Consider the following 17,300-nt stretch of genomic DNA (forward strand, 5'->3'; position numbering starts at 1 on the left):
ATAATTTAATTACCGGTGATCTATAGAGCCGCTGTTTTTATTATTATTCCCGGTTCCGGGCCACACACTGTATATCTTTTTTATAAATATTGCACAAAAAAATGGTTTAAAAAAATGTAACATTGTTATTATTTTTTTGTGTGTTTGCTACTGTTTTTCTACTAAAAGTTAGTTTTTTAGTAGATTACTTATCTAAAGTAGTATTCATAAATAATGCAGCAAAATAATAATATGCCTTCCATACAAAATTGATATATATCAAAGTTGATATATATCATAAATATCTGATATTTTGATATTTATTATATTGGATATTTTCGAACCCTTATCTTACGATGATATTTAATTTCGACTACACAAAAATTATGAACACTCAAGAGTCAGGGATATATTTCCTATTACAGGTAAGTAACAATGTAGCAGAGTAGTGTCTGTTCTGCCCACAGAAACTCTACTCTGTGGAAATCCCGGAAAGGGAGGACTGGTCAAACAGTCAAATAGTATGGAAAGAAGGAAGCCTAATAAGGTGGTATACTGACGGCTCTAAATCCGGATCTGAAGTAGGCTGCGGAGTATACGGCGAAACGCCTAGAAGGGCTAAAAGCCTAAATCTAGGACGGTATTGCTCTATATTCCAGGCAGAGGTATACGCCATCCTAGAATGCGCGTCAATCAACCTGCAATGCAACTACGTCAACCATACTATATACATCCACTCGGATAGCCAGGCGGCACTCCTAGCCCTAACTTCGGACGTCACAACGTCCAAGCTGGTTGAGAACTGCAGGCAACTATTAAACAATTAGAATTATATTGACCGGGATATAGACCGTGATTACCTTTTTGATGTTTGTCGAGCGACCAGTGGTAACGCTGAAAGTGAACGCAGCCGACGCGCGCGAAGGAGGGTAGATCGCGCGCTGTCTATGCAACTTTAACATCCACCCGCCTTCGTCAGTTTTCCGTGATCATGATGCAACTGCGTCGAAATATCGGGAGCTCGACAAAAATCAAAAAGGTAATCACGGTCTATATCCCGGTCAATATAAGTCTAATGAAAATAATCGTGAATCATTCAAAACTCTAACTATTGAACCTTGGATCCAAAAACAAGGTTCTCTTAATATGGGTCCCGGGGCACGCAGGCATCGAAGGCAACGAGAAAGCCGACGAACTTGCACGTACGGGGGCAAAGGGTAAGCACCATGGCCCAGAGCCTTTCTGTGGTATCCCGAAAAGTCTTACGAAACTAACCCTAAAGACCTACTGTCAATACAAAACCATTCAGCTCTGGAGGAACACGCCAGGCATGAACCATTCCAAGCATCGATCTAAACTACCTAGATGCACCATCACGGCTTAGAATGTGTCCGCAGCAAATTGTGCTTGAAAATGTTCTAAGCACAATTGGGCGGTCAGTAGCGCTTCATCCGCCGTGTCGGCAACATGCCTAAGTGCTCCGTAAAAAAGTGCAAAAATAACACCTTATATACGTTGAAAAAGGATGACGACGAAATACGATATATTTCCGGTAAGTAATTGTTAATAATTTTATAATGTTATGCATTTGTGGTCAAAATGGCTTCCTAACTTACAAAAAACATTTATTTTCTAGAATAATTAAAGTAAATTCCTTGATTTGGTCTTACGCAGTTTGTCTCTTTCTCTCGCGCTATACTAGTAATGAGCGGACGGCGACAAAAGATGGATGAAGTGGAACATAGTTAAAAATGGAATGATGGAGTCGCTAATTTATATTTTTTGTAAAAGAAGCCTATTTCATATTAATAATGTATGTATTTATTTATTATTATGGACCAATAAGTCTGAAATAAATGATTTCAATTCAATAATATTAATACATATCTTATAAATTACTTTAATTATAAAAAGAAACAACCCGGGAATAGCAAATTCGTTTTTAAGTAATAAAAAAGCTTTTTATTCCAGATTCCCAAAACAAGACGTTGAAAGGGAAAAATGGCGCAAGATTATAGCTGAGGAGCGGAGAGAAGATTTACCCAAACAAAGCTTTGAAAGAAATTTATATATATATATATATATATATATATATACCTCAGTTGACTCTATTTAATAATGCAAACATTGCAAAACGTGGAGATATTAATCAGTTCAGTTGCAATTGTCCCCCAGTCCAAATTGTCCCGCCGTACCTTATATATTTTTTTGTTTGAGATAATATCAATAAAAATATCGTACAGTAAAAACTCATTTTTTTTCGCTTAAAATACGCAACATCTCCAAAAATGTTATACCAAACGTTTTGTTCCTTAAGAAATTTTCTATCTAATAGGATTTTTTAAAACAGTTTTTCGCAAAAATACCGCAAATTTCCTCATTCTCGCCTTTCATCTCATAGCGCGACTCCCATGATGCCTCTGTCCATCCTCGTTCCCAATGTAAAAATGGCGTTTAGATTGTTGCAGCGCAAACGAAATTAAACTTAAGTTGGTTGCAATAAGACGTAGATTTTTTTAAAAATATGCACACCTGCGATCTGCGGTAATAAAATTTTATGGCTTTCGCGATGATCACATTCATTAATGTCATAACCGCCAATTGCTTGCATTTGAAATTGAACTTTAAGTACTAAGAAATAACGTTGTTTTTGTAAAAAAATGAAAGTAGTTTTTACTACATTGCGAAGTTTTCGTTTGTCAACTGGACGCACACATTTGCAACTAAGCGATCGGACACTTTTGAGTGCCGAATTTGTAGGTGATAGTGTATCTAGAGAAGTTTAAATCGATGATTCCAAGGCTCTAGCCTACAGCAAAAAGGCATCCTCAAATGCCTTGGCGCTGTCAAGGAACCAACTGCGCAACCTAGTGAGGGTGCTCACAGGGCATTGCCACCTCAACAAGCACACGCACACTATCGGGAAACATGCAAACGGGCGGTGCAGATTCTGTCTAGAGTCTGATGAAACGCCCCTGCACATCCTGGCAGAGTGCCCCTCTCTAATGCGCACACGTAACATGATTCTGGGCAGCTACCAAATACACCCAGAGGATGTGAGGTATCTCGATCTCAAAAAGATACTACAAATCTTCGAATTTGTAGGACTTGATCGAGAGTTGTAGTAGGTGGCGATCACAATAGATCAGAAATGGTCGCTCAGATCAGATCAGAAGTGATACATAAGGCGCTCTGAAGCCTTACAAAGCCCCTAACCAAGAAGAAGAAGAAGAATTAACAATGTCAGTACAAAGTGTGACATGCTCGGTCCCTGAGATATATAGACAATTTTATACATACATACAATCATACATACAATCACGCCTGTGTCCCATGAAGGGGTAGGCAGAGCACATCAAACTACTCAGGTTTCAGTGCCACTCTTGGCAAATAAGGGGTTGAAAGGAAACGAAACTGTGACATTGCTGTGACAGGTTGCCAGCCTATCGCCTACGCCACAATTTAACCCATATCCCACAGTCGCCTTCTACGACACCCACGGGAAGAAAGGGGGTGGTGAAGTTCTTAACCCGTCACCACACGGCACCACGGACAATTTTATTTCTTGTGTAAATATGGTTCTGATTACCTCTTAACAATGATATCTAAGGCTAATAAAATGCAAAATCACATTCCTCTCAGCTGATATTTATGAAATAAACATAACTTGATATGAATAATCTACCCTTTATCTGCAGCTGAGTGAACAATCAAATCAATAATGTAATTAAATACCAGATACCGTATCAGTGTGTACTTGTAATGTAGTTATGGTTCATATGATAAACTGTGTAAGGTAGACTACTTCACAGAATCACAGTACATAGCAAAATGCACAAACACTCATAATCATAGCTATCTCTATGACTCTTATGTATTGGTGGGACAGAGCCAGATTGTGTTATGATTGGCGTCCAGCGGCAATAATTGGCATTTTGGCTAGGCTGTCTGATGGTGTTAAACTGTTTAATGTGTGGGCCTCAGTCAATCTGTGTAAGAATGTCCTATAATATATATATATATATATATATTTTTTTTATGATACTGAGATGAGTGAGAAGTGGCTCCTATTATGATGAAATTTAAAATTACTATCATATGATTTATCCAACACATGAAATTACCCAAACACATCTTAATTTGGTAGTTTAGTTATTAATTTGAATAACTATAATTATATAAAATAAAAACCATATTCACAAAAGAATTATTAAGTACTTATTTTACTCTATTTTACAGTATTATTAATCCATACATATAATCACGCCTGTATCCCATAAAGGGGTTGAAAGAAGTGTTTAAATATTTTTTTAATTCAAAATATGACTACTAGTCTCCAATCAACCCAGGCATGACCCGTTGTTTGTTTTTATATTATATAAGAACAGTAATTGAAAACAATAAAATCTAGATCTTTAGACAATAGACATTACATGCATTCATTGACTATAAGTAGCAAGAATGCTATTGCATGAGATTTTTTTATGATGTTGGAGGGAAACAATGAGACAAACATTATGACCTTAGCCATTTGATATTACACATACCTAACTTTAATGAAACTTTTCGACACCTTACAGCATTCAATGCCTAAATTATTGTAATAACATAAGAGGTGTAGCAAACAACAGCGGCTCATCACTAGCCGCAGCATCTTGACAGATAATTGTTCAAGAAGACAATTAAGTTATACCAAACAACATCAGCTAGATGATACTTCACCAATTTAAGACTTGCATATAAGATAAAACAATTACAAAGATACTTACCACCACCAAATTTGCCGCCAGTAGGCCTCAGCTTGGGCATTCCACCCGCAAACAGCCCTCCCAACATCGGCGGTGCTGCACTGCCACCATTCTGCATGCCACCACTTTTGACCCCATTGCCAACCGGAGGCGCACTTCCACCAGAGCCTGACACCTTCCCCGGTATATATGGTCCACTCTTATCCACTGTTACAGTCTTTTTCAACTTTGCCCCTTGCCTAATAGAACTAAGCAGGGCATTCCTGTTATCACCCGAACCTCCCTTCGACGAACCTCCAAAACTAGGCGGCGGAGGCGGCCCCGGCGGCGGCGGAGGGCCGGGAGGTGGCGGAGGACCGGGCGGTCTGGGAGCCATCGCGAAACTGTCGCACTAACCGGCCTACAAGGCCATGAGTAAAGGAAAATGACGACAATGATTCAAACACCCTACAACATTCACGCACTTGTATTTGTACACACAATCCTCGCGACGGCACGTGACGAAAACATTCGAAGCCCGATACGTCACTCCGACTAATGCTAGCTAATTTACATAAAATATTGGAAAACCTTGTCCTAAAAGATTAATCATTGTAAGAAGCACGTAGACACCACAAATTGTTTTCACTATTTTCACATATTATTTACTACTACCTATCATAATTTCTTCTAAGAAACATCGTTTTAAAATCGGCCCGTTTGTGACGGCCAATACGAGTTCCTGATAACGTATTACTCCGCTTAAGTTAAATGATATGATATGATATTATCGAGGAGTAGGGAATTCGTCAAATTCACAACTCGTAATCGTAATATGGCCGACATCTGTCAAAATGAGTAGGGTTGCTATAGAAAAAAAATAAAAATGTTATAGTAGTTTTCATTCTAATGAGGTTAAATCACATTGAATATGAAGAATATAGTCTGATAAGCCATTTACGACAGTTAAGAGCGCCCGTGGGTTCATACCTTAAGCATATTTAAAAATGTGGGGGCATGAAGGGTTCAATATTTGCTAACCTTTTTATTACTCGCCATTTTCCACTGACGGACATTAAGCGTGTAAAATATTCTCATAACTGAAAATCTATACTTGATCTACATCCTTTTCTCTGTTTATATTTGATACATCATTGATTTTACTTCTAATTCTAGGATATGCTAAATACTATCTAGTAGTAATGTACTCAAGTACAGTAGGTATGAGTTGAGATCATGAAAAAAAAATACACGATATACAAAAACCATTCCATAATCCAATAATTTTATTCAATTTGCCAACTATAACAAATATAAAGTGAACAAGTTAAAAATAAATTAAATCGAACTTCTTCCTAAAACAAAATACAGGCCTATTTACTGCAATGTGGATTATCTGGGATACCATTGGTTCACAGTCAAAGTGACTTGTTTGAACCAGAGAACTTTAACTTCCGCATTATTGTTTTGAACTTGCTGATATAAGATCGGGCGACTGATACTGATAGTTCATTAGATTCGAATCATAAGAAGCCTCACTACCACCTTGAGCCATTAAAAAGGCAGCTTCTCGAGCGGCCTTTTCTAAAGCCTCGCGTTCCTCAGCTGCGCGTATTTCTCTCTCGACGTCCAACTGTTCTTTTTCCCGAGCTCTCTTTTCTCTTTGCTCAATATTATCTCTGTATTTAAATAGACACATGGACAAATACTTCACTGGATCTGCAGGCTGCGCAACAATTGTCTTTGCCATACATTCACGCAACGCTGCTCCAACGTTTCGTTTCAAATAATTGAAATCTTCGGTGACATTTTCATCATCAGGGCAAGGTTCAAGAATATCTAATTGGCTTCTTATACGTACGAGATTACCAAACCCATCATTTTCATATTCACTTGTAGCATCTTCTTCTATGTAGATACGCTTGTTAGACTCGTTTACATAATAACGTCCGAAATTATCGTAGTAATATGTAATACCATTGCGGATTTCTTTTAATTTAATTAGAGCCCCAGAGCTATCCATCATAAATTCACTTGCTGTTGCATGGGCTTTGTAGATCTTTTGTCTGGTATGAAGGTCTAAGAAGTGTCTTCCACATTCGTCATAAAAATAAACGTGTTCTGAATCATCGGAAAGAGGTACCAACATGTCATTTTCGTTACATTGATACAATGTGGATTCATCTGGTTTCATATATATTTTCCTTCCATATTCGTCAATATAAAATGTACCAAGATCATCAGTAAATTCCTCTTTTTCATCAGTTGCACTAAGAATTGATATTATTGACTTTTTCCGTTTCCCATTGACGGCTATATCCCATAAGTAGCAGAACTCGGAAATCAAACGCTCGCGCTCTGGAGATGGAAGTGCGTGGTTGAAAATTCTCAATTGGAAAAAATCCGGGCACTCGCAAATCTCTCCTGATGGATCATCCGGCATGTATTCAGCTAAATTGTGAAGGCTTTTTAAAGTGGTTTTCAAATTGTCTAACGAGTTTAATCTTGCTTCGAGAAATTCCTTTTTATACCGAAGTGCCCCAAGAGCTGCATGTGCATTCTCTTCTTCTAATCGTTTAATACGGTCATCTAAAACAGCAATTTTTTCTACAACCTTATTAATCTCAAGATCATGGCTTGCTGTGGACCTTACCATTGAACATAAATCTTTTCCTTTTTCTTTGAGTTCTTCTAACATTCTTTTAGCATTAGGCGACTCGTCGTTTTTAAATTCTTCAACTATTTGTTGTAACGTTTTTGTCAAATCGCTACTTAAATGTTGCACGTTAAAACTTACATAGTTGCTAAGTAGAATAGCCAAGTTATCGCTAATTTTATCTAACCAATGTAACAGGTCTTCGACTTCAGATTTAAGTTTAATATCAAATTCCGGTCCACTTTGAATACCTCGAAAACACTTCAGTTTTTCAACCAAGGCCTTGACAATTTCTTTATGCATTTCTTCAACAATTTCTAGTTCTGCGTTTAATATAGCATGATTTTCGTTAGTTAAACCAGATCTATTCTTTTCAATGAACCTTTGAAAATGCTTTAAGCGATATGTCATACTGTCTATAGTGTAGCTTACTGCTTGGTATATGTCATCTTTAGGTAGGTTTCTATCAATCACAAGTTGTTCAAAGTTTTCTATGGCGTTCACGTATTGTAACCATTGTAACTGATAATCTACAATCAAGTCTAAGATTCGGCCTTTGGTATTCTCATCTCTTTCTTCATTCAGAATACAGTGAACATTACACATGACGTTGAACGCTTTATCCGAAAAGTCTGTTTTGGTAAGAAAAATAACTGGATGCTCATAGTAGAGCTTAACTTCTTTACATATATCGAATAACATGCAGACACTTTCAGGGTTTTCTGTAGTGGATACGATTAATTCCGGCTGAAACAATAATCAAGTATAAAAACTTAACTCATAAGTAGGTATTGGGTGGGATATGGACCTGAAAGTTTATTTAACCTATGGCATGCTGGGATGATTCGCGCTGTTGGTATTCAATTCTAATTTAAATTAAGAGTTATACCTGCATAACTCAGAGCCGTGTTGCGAATTCATTAAATAAGAGTAAGATCGTATCTCGAGGTCCTAAAAACCAGGGACCGGCCCGCTATCCCTTATACGGGGTTTTGTATGGGTATTTCGTTAGGCTTAACTTACCCTACCCTTTTGACGCGATACCCTTTCATTTTGCTTTTAAAGCCCTAACGAAAGCGCTTACCTAAAATAGCCCAATACCCTTTCAAAACCCTTATCATCGGCTCAGCCTAACGCCATAAGGGTGAGCCTTATATTGGGTTTTATTTGCTTTCCCTTATAGAGCATATCGTGCGAGTTTAAATCATGTACCTCGCTCATAAAGCACACATTACTCCGAACGAAATAACATACGATCGTTACCTACGGCGGCACTGTGTGTGATATTTGCGCGTTTCTGTTTGATGGAAACGGCTGTAGATAAAATAAGGTTCAATTTTCAATACCAAATAAATACCAACTAAATACTTATAGTTATGATAGGCAAACGCTATTTTCGTCATCGGACTTGTCTAGATGAGTACTCGAGTGAGCAGTACCCGAAGTCCAGCTGATGCTGAACCCTGGCTGCACCTAGGGGAACTCGGGTTTAGTGTAACACAGGCAAACGCTGTTTTCGTCATCGGACTTTTCTTGATGAGTACTCGAGTGAGCAGTACCCAAAGTCCAGCTGATGCTGAACCCTGGCTGCACCTATGGGAACTCGGGTTTAGTGTAACACAGGCAAACGCTGTTTTCGTCATCGGACTTGTCTTGATGAGTACTCGAGTAAGCAGTACCCGAAGTCCAGTTGATGCTGAACCCTGGCTGCACCTAGGGGAACTCGGGTTTAGTGTAACACAGGCAAACGCTGTTTTCGTCATCGGACTTGTCTTGATGAGTACTCGAGTAAGCAGTACCCGAAGTCCAGTTGATGCTGAACCCTGGCTGCACCTAGGGGAACTCGGGTTTAGTGTAACACAGGCAAACGCTGTTTTCGTCATCGGACTTGTCTTGATGAGTACTCGAGTGAGCAGTACCCAAAGTCCAACTGATGCTGAACCCTGGCTGCACCTAGGGGAACTCGGGTTTAGTGTAACCCAGGCAAACGCTGTTTTCGTCATCGGACTTGTCTTGATGAGTACTCGAGTGAGCAGTACCCAAAGTCCAGCTAATGCTGAACCCTGGCTGCACCTAGGGGAACTCGGGTTTAGTGTAACACAGGCAAACGCTGTTTTCGTCATCAGACTTGTCTTGATGAGTACTCGAGTAAGCAGTACCCGAAGTCCAGTTGATGCTGAACCCTGGCTGCACCTAGGGGAACTCGGGTTTAGTGTAACACAGGCAAACGCTGTTTTCGTCATCGGACTTCTCTTGATGAGTACTCGAGTGAGCAGTACCCAAAGTCCAGCTGATGCTGAACCCTGGCTGCACCTAGGGGAACTCTGGTTTAGTGTAACACAGGCAAACGCTGTTTTCGTCATCGGACTTGTCTTGATGAGTACTCAAGTGAGCAGTTACCCAAAGTCCAGCTGATGCTGAACCCTGGCTGCACCTAGGGGAACTCGGGTTTAGTGTAACCCAGGCAAACGCTGTTTTCATCATCGGACTTTTCTTGATGAGTACTCGAGTGAGCAGTACCCAAAGTCCAGCTGATGCTGAACCCTGGCTGCACCTATGGGAACTCGGGTTTAGTGTAACACAGGCAAACGCTGTTTTCGTCATCGGACTTGTCTTGACGAGGACTTGGGTGCGCAGTAGCCAAGACAGCGCTGTAGCTGAGCCCTGGTGGTACAGTCAAGTGCAAAAATACGTATCGATTTTATCCGCTCAAAAATATGTACCGAGACCTTATTCCGCCGACATAAAGTGCTATGGGACATATTTTTGATAAGTTGTACGCACCCATAATTTTACACTTGACTGTACCAAGGGCAACTCTGGTTTCAGTGTATTATAATATAGAAATATTTCTTGCAATGTCAAGTTAGGCATAAAAACATAATATTAACTAAACAAAAATCCTACCAGAAGTGAAAATTAATATCAAGTAGTTAGAACAAATTTATTAATTTGCCATACATGAAACACTTTATTTATGTATAAAAAAAATACGTATGTATATCTATTTGAATATCAAAATTAAGTACAGTCGATTTCACTAATAGTAACACAGGGAATAAAAATAATACTGGAGTTCCTAGCGTCCATAGACTGCGGTAACTACTTACTATCAGACGGGCTGTATGCTTGATTGCCACCAGAAAAGTATTTCTGTTTCAAACTATCTTTATAGAATTCACAACAATCAACAGAAATAGTTTGACAGATTCTATGGTACTACTCAACTCAACCAAGTGCCAGTCATAAAGACAAGTCTAAGATTTATCACACGAAAAATACTATGAACAGAAAACAGCGTTTATTTATATTGCACCGAACCTGAGTTCCCCTAGGTACCACCAGGTCTCAGCTACAGCGCTGGCTTGGGTACTGCGCACCCAAGTCCTCATTAAGGCAGGGCCTATAACGAAAACCGGGTTTGTCTATGTTGCACCAAACCTATGTTCCCCTAGGTACAGCAAGGGTTCAACATCAGCTTTACCAGTACTCATCAAGACAAGTCCGATTACGAAAACAGCGTTTTCCTATGTTGCACGAAACCCGAGTTCCCTTAGGAATAGCCAGGGTTCGGCATCAGCTCTACCTTGGTTACTGCTCACTCAAGTACTCATCAAGACAAGTCCGATGACGAAAATAGCGTTTGCGTATGTTGCACGCAACCCGAGTTCCCCTAGGAATAGTCAGGGTTCAGCATCAGCTCTACCTTGGTTACTGCTCACACAAGTACTCATCAAGACAAGTCCGATTACGAAAACAGCGTTTGCCTATGTTGCACGAAACCCGAGTTCCCTTAGGAATAGCCAGGGTTCGGCATCAGCTCTACCTTGGTTACTGCTCGCTCAAGTACTCATCAAGACAAGTCCGATGACGAAAATAGCGTTTGCGTATGTTGCACGAAACCCGAGTTCCCCTATGAATAGCCAGAGTTCAGCATCAGCTCTATCTTGTTTACTGCTCACACAAATACTCATCAAGACAAGTCCGATGACGAAAACAGCGCTTGCCTATGTTACTCCAAACCCGCGTTCCCCTGGGAAAAGCCAGGGTTCAGCATTAGCTCTACCTTGGTTACTGCTCACTCAAGTATTCATCAATACAAGTCCGATGACGAAAACAGCGTTTGCCTATGTTGCACAAAACCCGAGTTCCCCTAAGAATAGCCAGGGTTCAGCATCAGCTCTACCTTGGTTACTGCTCACACAAGTACTCATCAAGACAAGTCCGATGACGAAAACAGCGCTTGCCTATGTTACTCCAAACCCGCGTTCCCCTGGGAAAAGCCAGGGTTCAGCATTAGCTCTACCTTGGTTACTGCTCACACAAGTACTCATCAATACAAGTCCGATGACGAAAACAGCGTTTGCCTATGTTGCACAAAACCTTAGTTCCCCTAGGAATAGCCAGGGTTCAGCATCAGCTCTACCTTTGTTACTGCTCACACCAGTACTCATCAATACAAGTCCGATGACGAAAACAGCGTTTGCCTATGTTGCACGAAACCCGAGTTCCCTTAGGAATAGCCAGGGTTCAGCATCAGCTCTACCTTGGTTACTGCTCACATAAGTACTCATCAAAACAAGTCCGATGACGAAAACAGCGCTTGCCTATGTTACTCCAAACCCGCGTTCCCCTGGGAAAAGCCAGGGTTCAGCATCAGCTCTACCTTGGTTACTGCTCACTCAAGTACTCATCAAGACAAGTCCGATGACGAAAACAGCGTTTGACTATGTTGCACGAAACCCGAGTTCCCTTAGGAATAGCCAGGGTTCAGCATCAGCTCTATATTGGTTACTGCTCACTCAAGTACTCATCAAGACAAGTCCGATGACGAAAACAGCGTTTCCGTATGTTGCACGAAACCCGAGTTCCCCTATGAATAGCCAGGGTTCAGCATCAGCTCTATCTTGGTTACTGCTCACACAAATACTCATCAAGACAAGTCCGATGAGGAAAACAGCGCTTGCCTATGTTACTCCAAACCCGCGTTCCGCTGGGAAAAGCCAGGGTTCAGCATCAGCTCTACCTTGGTTACTGCTCACTCAAGTACTCATCAATACAAGTCCGATGACGAAAACAGCGTTTGCCTATGTTGCACGAAACCCGAGTTCCCCTAGGAATAGCCAGGGTTCAACATCAGCTCTACCTTGGTTACTGCTTCAACAAGTACTCATCAAAACAAGTCCGATGACGAAAACAGCGCTTGCCTATGTTACTCCAAACCCGCGTTCCCCTGGGAAAAGCCAGGGTTCAGCATCAGCTCTACCTTGGTTACTGCTCACTCAAGTACTCATCAAGACAAGTCCGATGACGAAAACAGCGTTTGACTATGTTGCACGAAACCCGAGTTCCCTTAGGAATAGCCAGGGTTCAGCATCAGCTCTATATTGGTTACTGCTCACTCAAGTACTCATCAAGACAAGTCCGATGACGAAAACAGCGTTTCCGTATGTTGCACGAAACCCGAGTTCCCCTATGAATAGCCAGGGTTCAGCATCAGCTCTATCTTGGTTACTGCTCACACAAATACTCATCAAGACAAGTCCGATGAGGAAAACAGCGCTTGCCTATGTTACTCCAAACCCGCGTTCCGCTGGGAAAAGCCAGGGTTCAGCATCAGCTCTACCTTGGTTACTGCTCACTCAAGTACTCATCAATACAAGTCCGATGACGAAAACAGCGTTTGCCTATGTTGCACGAAACCCGAGTTCCCCTAGGAATAGCCAGGGTTCAACATCAGCTCTACCTTGGTTACTGCTTCAACAAGTACTCATCAATACAAGTCCGATGACGAAAACAGCGTTCCCTATGTTACTCCAAACCCGCGTTCCCCTGGAAAAAGCCAGGGTTCAGCATCAGCTCTACCTTGGCTACTGCTCACACAAGTACTCATCAAGACAAGTCCGATGACGAAAACGGCTTGTTTTTATGTTGGCAATTAACATTTTCAACGAGTAATGTTAATGGTTAATTGTATTGATTTTCGGCCAACACTGTATATTTACATGCATACATACTTATTTACATAATTATATTCATACATACATACCTAAATACATTCATACATACCTACATACATTCATACGTACGAACATACATACTGATCTATGGGCGACGATGATCATTTACCATCATCAGGCGATCCATCAGTCCCTTTGTATCCCAGTTCATTAAAAATAATTTCTAGCCGTGTTCTATTTTTATCCAACGAAAACATGTTTCGTTGCAAAATTAAAAATGGGGCGCATAGTGCGGAGTGGCAACAGCGCATTTTCCTTCCTGTTCTTACACTAGCTTAGATTCATAATCCTGTCTCTTTCACGCAAGGCTCGACTACGCTTTAACAAAAGGGAAAGCCTTATAAATAGCGCTTAAAATAAGGGTAACCCTTATTAAAGGCTTGCAAGCCGTATCGGATAGCGGTAAGCCAATGCACAGGGCTAGCTTTATTGTTTTGCTGAGTTTTTTGTAAGGGCTAGTCAAATGAATGGGCTTGCAGTTGGAAAGGGAGAGTCTCTCGTTTGGGTCGTCCTTACGTTAGGGATTCCCAATGAAAGGCTTGTAGCGCGGAAGGGGTTGTCCGGTCCCTGCTAAAAACCATTAGAGTAGGTACATTAATATCACCAATAGCTGATTAGCTAATAAATAAGAAACCTAATGGAGAATTGGAGATATTATATAAATATGATATTACACAAGCTAAACAAAGAACAAAGCTTTAGTGCCACTCTTAGTAATTAAGGGGTTAAAAAAAACGGAATTGTGGCTTAGACACCAACTTACGAGTGATGACTACATAAATGAGCTATTGCTACTAAAGCTTGCGTCTTTGTGGTTGGACTAATATGAAGGTTGCATGTTTGAAATAATTATTACAAAAATGAAATGTAGAAATAAGATGCTGTTATATTAGAAAACTTCCGGTCACATACTAACAACATCACTCTTATAAACTAACTAACCATATCGGTAGAGTTTATGTCCGTTGTGATAAGGATTACAAATGTACAGCTGTGTTGCTGATGGTACCATGAGATGTCATGAGTGTCGTGTGTAGGCAAAGTGGCAACCCAAGCGTAAAAGTCACAATCAAGTGCGGATAATTGCAATAACTCGTACAGCTAGAAGATGTTAATAGCCCCGCTAGTCTACCCGCTAGATATGATATAAACGTAAGTCTTACGCAATTAATTTTCGTTTTAGAGTCTGTTCGGAAAGAGAAGAGTCGTGGAATGTATTGGACTCCATACATTTCATGATTCTTCTTTTTCCGAACAGACTCTAATTTAATAAGATGCTATATTGCTCATGAACAGGGCCCGTAATGATTAATTATTAAATAAAACTCTTGAATCATCCTATATGCAGCGTGAAGTCAAATTGATGATGTCAAATGTCATCGGCATGAAAGTGACGGGCCCTGCTCATGAATAAAGTACTATGACTTCACCAATACTTAGCAATAGCATAGGTACTGGACTGAAACTGGTTACTTACTTTGCTTACTAGGGTTTGCGAATCCATTATGCAGTCAAGTTATTAAAAGTTCCTGAAAATAATACAAGATAAGAATTTTAGGAAACAATACACGTGTCGATGTCGATCATTTGTCACTATAAAACAACTTTGACAGAGTGTCATATTAGTTTATAAAGAAAAAATGTTTATAACCAGTAATACGGCCGATTAAACAAGTTTGTCAGTGGAAAAACTTTGAAAAAACTGTGGAATTCAAAACCCTTCATGTTCGCGCCTAGTCGCATAACAAATCTGTCGATTTTACCTACTGACGGAAATGGCTTGACAGACTATAGTAAAGTGACACAAGAGAGAAAACGGTACTGATTTTGAAACGATATTGTAATAATTTAACCTTATCACTGTTGTTCAAACTAGGACAATTACAGTATTTTATTAAATTACAATAGTCAAATATATTTTTATTGTTTCAATGAACAATGAACATTGGACATAGACAATTTTTAGTAGTTTTGTAGAATTTAACTGGCAACCCAGCCAGCGTCTACGACTTGCTTATGAAAAAAAAATAAAAGAGAGGTCGTCGATGACTTTGCGAATATAACAAAAATTATACAAAGGGAAAATCGTGCAGTTGTAGTGGAATTCACTGTTTACTTAAAGGATTTTTTTAGTTTAAGCGTATAAATATCCACATCATGGCCGGCGCAATGTTATTTGAGCGTTCGCGTGTGTCGTCGTCAACAACCCGAGAGGAGGACGTCCGCATGACCGACAAGATGGTCAGTACTGGAGAATTGCCTGAAGATGATGAAGAAAACATAAGGGCTAAGGAGCAGGGCATCCTGAACCTTGGCGAGAAGTACAAAAAGGAGGGCAAGGCCAAGGAGTTAGCAGAACTGATCAAAGCAACCCGGCCGTTTCTTAGCCTGATAAGCAAGGCGAAAGCGGCGAAACTAGTGCGTGCGTTGGTCGACTTCTTCCTGGATTTGGAGGCAGGTATCGGCATAGAAGTCCAGTTATGTAAAGAGTGTATAGAATGGGCGAAAGAGGAACGGCGCACTTTCTTGCGGCAGTCGCTGGAGGCGCGACTGATCGCGCTTTACTACGACACGGGCATGTATACGGAGGCGCTGGACCTCGCCACCGCACTGCTGCGTGAGCTCAAAAAGCTGGATGACAAAAATTTACTAGTGGAAGTGCTCCTTTTCGAGAGCAAAACCTACCATGCCCTCAGTAATCTACCGAAAGCGCGCGCCTCCCTAACGTCAGCGAGGACCACTGCCAACGCGATTTACTGCCCCCCCAAGATGCAGGCCGCGCTCGACCTGCAATCAGGCATCTTGCATGCTGCCGACGAACGGGATTTCAAAACTGCATATTCATATTTCTATGAAGCTTTTGAAGGATATGATGGCGCCGATAGTCCCAAAGCGCTCACAGGACTAAAATACATGTTGTTGTCTAAAATTATGCTGAACCAGGCTGAAGAAGTTGCTGTTATCTGTGGCAGCAAAGCAGCACTTAAATATGCCGGAAAAGAGTTAGAGGCAATGAGGGCAGTTGCAACAGCTTCTCACAAGAGATCCTTAGCTGATTTTCAAGCTGCACTAAAAACCTACAAGCCGGAACTTGAGGAAGATGCAGTAGTACGAGCTCACCTTGGTGCCCTTTATGATACTATGTTGGAACAGAACTTATGCCGTATAGTGGAGCCCTACATGCGGGTCCAAGTTGAACATGTAGCCCGCTCCATCCGTCTCCCCGTTGTACAAGTAGAGAAGAAATTGTCCCAAATGATCTTGGATAAGAAGCTGAATGGCATCCTAGACCAAGGAGAAGGAGTCCTGATTGTTTTTGATGAGTCCCCCCTTGAGAAAACCTATGAGACTGTTCTGGAAACCATCCATCATATGAGTAAGGTTGTCGATACTCTCTACCAGAAAGCCAAGAAACTCTCATAGACTTCTGTAAAATTGTTGTAGCATTAAAAAATATAAATATCAAAACTAACCATAATTTTTTTCAGTTCAGATTATATGGAAACTATTTTCAGACTAAATTTCACTTTTGTTCCGAAGTTATAACTGAAACAATATATTTATGTATATGTTTATGCAGCAAGAAAGATGAAATACTAATCACTTTGATTTATTCCCATTTTAACTTAAGCTAGTGAAAATTATATTCTGTTTTATTGAGAATAAATAAAAAGGTGTTCACCCATCGTTGTTTGCTTCTCTTTCGCCCACGCAAAAATTGAGCAAGTCATGTTATTTTGACTGAAACAGTTGGCAACGCATATGTGCCGTGATTCATACACTGCAGTGAGTTGCACATACATCTCTTGACCTTAATTCCATACGCTGACTTGCATTGAAACTGCTTTAAAAGGCAAAGACCGACTGCGACCCTGTTGACATACTTGAATTTTAATTGTAACCTGTTTTAGAATTAGG

At 40.4% G+C, this 17,300-nt stretch overlaps 3 protein-coding genes across 4 annotated transcripts in view; 1 reads left to right on the plus strand and 2 right to left on the minus strand.

Moving 5' to 3' along the window:
• Positions 1 to 5,528, minus strand: part of LOC125230061 (WAS/WASL-interacting protein family member 2-like) — a 55,697-nt gene extending 50,169 nt beyond the window's left edge. For both annotated transcript variants that reach the window (XM_048135054.1, XM_048135055.1), the window contains exon 1: positions 4,749 to 5,528. In XM_048135054.1, the coding sequence (XP_047991011.1) occupies positions 4,749 to 5,103 (355 nt within the window). In that variant the 5' untranslated portion in view covers positions 5,104 to 5,528. The remainder of the gene's footprint in view (positions 1 to 4,748) is intronic.
• A 449-nt stretch (positions 5,529 to 5,977) lies between these two features.
• On the minus strand, positions 5,978 to 15,186 carry LOC125230383. Its single transcript, XM_048135521.1, has 2 exons — positions 14,860 to 15,186; positions 5,978 to 8,109 (listed from the first exon to the last, which is right to left on the minus strand). The coding sequence occupies exons 1-2, from the start codon at positions 14,884 to 14,886 to the stop codon at positions 6,166 to 6,168; spliced, it is 1,971 nt and encodes a 656-aa protein (XP_047991478.1). The 5' UTR covers positions 14,887 to 15,186; the 3' UTR covers positions 5,978 to 6,165.
• Positions 15,187 to 15,386: 200 nt separating this feature from the next.
• LOC125230175 (26S proteasome non-ATPase regulatory subunit 11) lies at positions 15,387 to 17,067 on the plus strand. The gene has a single exon (XM_048135230.1). The coding sequence runs from the start codon at positions 15,540 to 15,542 to the stop codon at positions 16,803 to 16,805; it is 1,266 nt and encodes a 421-aa protein (XP_047991187.1). The 5' UTR covers positions 15,387 to 15,539; the 3' UTR covers positions 16,806 to 17,067.
• The last annotated feature ends 233 nt before the right edge of the window (positions 17,068 to 17,300 follow it).

The sequence above is a fragment of the Leguminivora glycinivorella genome, chromosome 10 (assembly GCF_023078275.1).
Source record: "Leguminivora glycinivorella isolate SPB_JAAS2020 chromosome 10, LegGlyc_1.1, whole genome shotgun sequence".
Taxonomy (NCBI): Eukaryota; Metazoa; Arthropoda; class Insecta; order Lepidoptera; family Tortricidae; genus Leguminivora; species Leguminivora glycinivorella.